Source organism: Durio zibethinus, chromosome 8, assembly GCF_047325235.1.
Source record: "Durio zibethinus cultivar Kanyao isolate XHJ-2024 chromosome 8, ASM4732523v1, whole genome shotgun sequence".
Lineage (NCBI taxonomy): Eukaryota > Viridiplantae > Streptophyta > Magnoliopsida > Malvales > Malvaceae > Durio > Durio zibethinus.
The window spans coordinates 25,732,331-25,737,051 of NC_143169.1; the positions used below are offsets into that span (position 1 = coordinate 25,732,331).

At 36.9% G+C, this 4,721-nt stretch overlaps 1 protein-coding gene across 2 annotated transcripts; it reads right to left on the minus strand.

The window, feature by feature from the left end:
• Positions 1–842: 842 nt before the first annotated feature.
• Positions 843–4,152, minus strand: LOC111278240 (cysteine-rich receptor-like protein kinase 10). Of its 2 annotated transcripts, none has more exons than XM_022864825.2 (7): positions 3,186–4,152; positions 2,843–2,962; positions 2,549–2,748; positions 2,224–2,434; positions 1,861–2,098; positions 1,400–1,550; positions 843–1,315 (listed from the first exon to the last, which is right to left on the minus strand). In XM_022864825.2, exons 1-7 carry the CDS (start codon positions 4,006–4,008, stop codon positions 1,007–1,009), a joined length of 2,052 nt encoding a protein of 683 aa, XP_022720560.2. In that variant the 5' UTR covers positions 4,009–4,152; the 3' UTR covers positions 843–1,006. The 2 variants fall into 2 exon arrangements, with proteins under 2 accessions (XP_022720560.2, XP_022720559.2); XM_022864824.2 differs by having other exon boundaries at positions 2,549–2,757; positions 3,186–4,006.
• Between the last annotated feature and the right edge of the window lie 569 nt (positions 4,153–4,721).

Sequence of the window (4,721 nt, forward strand, 5' to 3'; positions counted from 1 at the left end):
AGATTTAGTCAAAATCATATTAATTTGGGTGAATTTTCTAAGATAAAGTTGGTTTTTTGCCTTTTTAGAAAAACACGAAAGCAAATATAATTGGGTCTTGAAACGAGGAAGGGGGAACCAAACGGTGGACTCTCAAATCAACAGACCGTAATGGCGATTGGTAAAGATGAAAGAACTTTGCTGTGGCCTAATCACCCTTCTCAGTCCCAGTCAAAAGCCATATTATTAATTTATGGTCTCTCGGAAGAGTATTTTTAAATAAATTAAGATGACAGTCGAGAAAATAAGGTGATAGAAAATTCGTTAATGGTGACAGAAGTGAATGAAAGATACCTAACGGGAAAAAGACATTTCGGAAAGTTGAATCAGTCCGAAAATCATTTAATTAAAAGTTTTCCTTATAAAATACATACTCCATTATGCCGAGTTTCTTTTTTTTTTTTTTTTTTTTTCAAGGATAGTGCTATTATTAGAGAGAGAGAGAGTGCTGTGGTCTTATGAAGTAGGTACAGAGCTTCGCCGTAGTTTCTTCTACATGCCACCTCAACTCTCAGGAGGTAGCGCATTTTAAAGGAGTTAGGATCTCCAGACACAGGTAATAAACTATGGAGTCGGCTATATTCATTATTTCAAGAATAGCGGTAAAAATATCAATTAATTGTTGAGTGATGTTGTTGATGGCAGTAGAGACATTCTTCGCAGTTACTGTTTGAAACATTACCCCTGCGGAGAAACAGCCCGTAAACCACGTCAGAGTTTCTGCCAGAGGTTGTGTTGTAAAAATCGATTGCCACGGGTGACGTTGGAGGATAGAGAGGAGAGCAGATGAATTGAAAAAAAAATTCAAATACATCTCTAGCCAATTTTTTTCTTTTGTATATTGATATATGATGAAGATATCTCCAATTCTTTTGTTGGTGTCATTCACTTAAAAAATGCTTAATTAGTGTTCAGAAGCTAGCATCCTTAGAATAGTGAAAAAAGGGAATATGCAACCACTAATCAATCACCGAGGTAACATATTTGAAATTGTAACCTCATTAACAGAACAGACTTTATCATTTGAAGTGGATTGAGTTGGTTCTTCAACAACACGTCCAACAGAAAATGCAGGTTCTGCTGGTAGAGGAAGTCTTATGGTCTCGTTTGCCAACATGACAATCACAGATGACATTTTAGGTCTGTCTGCTGGGTCTTCTTGAACGCACAACAGCCCAATATGGATGCATTTAAGAACCTCAGTGGCCACACACGACTTAACAAGGAGCGGGTCTATTAGCTTCATTCCTTGACCCTTAGACCATAGTTTCCATGCCTGTAATGTTACTTGAAATTAGAATGGTACATCACTACAGCCATCTATTTTTTTTTGGAAGACAAGCATAGGATAAAAACGTACAAACGTTAGGAGGCTTTCACCACGCTCCCAAAGATGAAAGCGATTGTTCCTTTTGCCGCTTATTATCTCCAGTAAGAGGACTCCGAAACTGAAAACATCGGATTTGACTGAAAAAAGTCCTTCCATAGCATACTCTGGTGCCATGTATCCACTATTTCAGTTCATAGGAATAGATAAAATCAGGTTAGATTATGGAAATATCAGAACCAAGAATCGTTAAGTTAACAAAATTGAGGGGCGATTACAAATTTTAGATTGTATAGAACTGCCACGTTCCTCCGCAAAGACTGCGATCTGATGTACTGCTTTTCCATTTTACAAAGTTCAATGCTAATTCTTTCTTTTCAATAAAATTTTATTTGACACATGCATTATTAAAGATCAAAAGACAACTACTGGAGAACCTAGATTAGTTAAAAAAAAAATTGTGGGCCTAGAAGTGCATGGGATAGTGGACTTACTATGTTCCAACCACTCTATTTGTATTTGCCTCGCTTTGATTTCCACCAAAAATTCTTGCCATTCCAAAATCTGATATCTTTGGGTTCATTTCGTGATCTAGCAAAACATTGCTAGCTTTAAGATCCCTATGAATAATTCTAAGACGAGAATCCTCATGTAAATACATGATGCCTCGGGCAATGCCATTAATAATGCTAAGGCGCTTCTGCCAATCCAGTTGCACACCAATGCTTGAATCTGGAAAAGAAACCCCCGAAAGAATAATAGTAGTTAGTTGATTTTTTTTTTACCATATTTCATGAATAATGCTGTTAAAAAACTGAATAAAGCAGAAACAAGAATTTTTTGTTTGAGGATCAAACCAAAGAGGAACACGTCAAGGCTTTTATTGGGCATGTATTCATAGACAAGCAGTTTTTCGTTCTGCTCGAAGCAGCAGCCCAGGAGTCTCACAAGATTTCTATGTTGTAGTCTGGCAATTAACAAGACTTCATTCTTGAACTCAAGTAGCCCTTGCCCAGAAGTTCTAGAGAGCCTCTTAACTGCAATTTCTTTACCATCTGCCAGTTTACCCTAAAAAACGCATGAAAAGCATCTAAAAGAACTAAGTAAGATATAATTTTTTAAAAAGATTTATTTCATCTTGCTTTTGTGAAGCTGAAGAGGTCCAGCACCAACGTTATATACCTTGTACACAGGGCCAAATCCACCTTCTCCAAGTTTTTTTTCATCACAAAATTGTTTCGTCGCTGCTTGTAAAATATCTAACTGAATCGAGGGAAACTCCTGAGATCTCACCCCACTCTCATCCTGAAATATTTCAATTGAATAGTCGTCGCCAACCCTTCCTCCTAATTCAACTAACCGATCTTCTTTGCAGTTATGATCTATATTCTCTTCAAGAGAAAACAAATTAATTGGCATAACAATTGAGTCAAGAAAAATTGAAGTGGAAGTAAGATCCAGTCATCCAATGCATACCTTGAAAATTTCTCCTCCTCCAAAGGAAAACACCTCCAGAACAGAACAGAGTTAGTCCAAAAATCGCGGACAAACTTGCACCAATAGGAATCCACTTTGATTTACCTTCTGAATCTGAACCTGTTTTATGTTTTACTCCAAAAGAAAGTTCTATTTCAGTTGACTTTCAGAGAAAAAATGGTTTGGACACAGGCAAAGTTGTGATGTGAGATATAACTGATTAGCGCTTCATAGATGGGCATTAAGTTGTGTATTAAACAAAACATTGCAGGGCAAAAACAGGATAATCCTCTGCTTCCAAAGAGGAAAGAAAAATTGCTCGGTGATAAAATTAGCCTGTTACCTTTATTCTCCGGCGGTGGTGCCGGTGGTCTAGATGGGTCCGCACCTTTAGACCCTGTCGGTGGTGGTGCTAGTCTAGGTGGGTACGCAATCGACGGGGACATATCATACGTTATATAGCAACTAGGAGCCAAAATATGCCATCCTATTGTCCCTATGCAGCAATTGTTTGCCTGATTTAACAATTCCCTCAAACAATTAGAACATTTATCAACATTAAGATCTCTGGTGCACTGCATGAGACCACGCCTATTCCATGCTCCATTTTCCGCTGCCATTTCATATGCTGCAAACATATTTTCTGCACGTAGAGCCTGATCAACTAGAGAAGAAACCAAACCCGGGGTTCCTGCATCACGTGAAGTATTATTCCGCACTACAACAGTTGGACGAAGATCCGCCAGGCCGACGAAGTTGATGTTTGAATATCGTAACATGCATTGATCATACCAAATGATTGCTGTTTTATTAGAAGGGCATCTTTGTATAAGTGTTCGAGTAGCATTGTGGACACAATCCTGGCAAACACTGCTAGAAACATCACCTCTGCAGAGGAAGAGACTAAAAACTTCATTTGAGTTATCATAATAGAAGCTCTCATTGGAAGCTTTAGAGGGTAAAGAATCCAGAAGAGCTGTAAGGTTGGATATATAACTGGCATTGGCTATTTCATTTTCTGGACCTAAACAAGTGTGATTATAAGATGTTAGTGACTGGCAAGTAATGAAGCAAATAAGCCAGAAGATTCTGATGAAAAACAAAAGCAAGGTTTTGGTTTTGTAAAGGGGAGTCATTATTTTTTTTAATGGTAAAATGGGTTTCATCAATAATACAGGATTTGCTTTGAGGCTCGTCGGCTAAAGCACAATAACTCTATACTGTTTAGGGGCCCGTTGATATTTCTACAAAGCGGCCAAGAATTCTCATCAATGCCCATTGTAAGAAAGGAAAATACGGTGCTTCTAGGTTTCGCTTGGAGAGCATATAGAAAATTCAAAAGATGAAATTTTGAGAGACCAAAAAATCCAAAGATGAAAAAAAAATACGGTAGGAAAAATTAAAACGTGGATGGAAATTAAAATAATTTTTTTTACATCAATTTATTATATGATAGGATTGAAAAATGAAACTTACATTATTTTATCATTATAAATATTTTAAGTAAAAACTAAAAAGAAAAATTCTAAAAGTAAATGAATATTGTCTATTTATAATATTTGACTCAGTCCTCTTTTATTTTCTCACCTTTAATCTTTTTTATTTGAAATGATTTTTTATGAATAAAAATAAAAAATGACAATCTCTCTCTCTCTCTCTCTCTCTCTCTCTCTCTCTCTCTCTCTCTCTCTCTCTCTCTCTCTCTCTCTCTCTCTCTCTTATGATATAGGCTCAAGTCAACTGCAGCTTAACCTACAGATAAAGCTTAAATATTATGAGTTAAGAAATCCAAACCGGCAGTTGCTACAGAGCAACTTCGCGGAAGAACTTTCGAGTGGAAATCATAAATGCTACGACAGATTTTCTTATTCAGATAAAC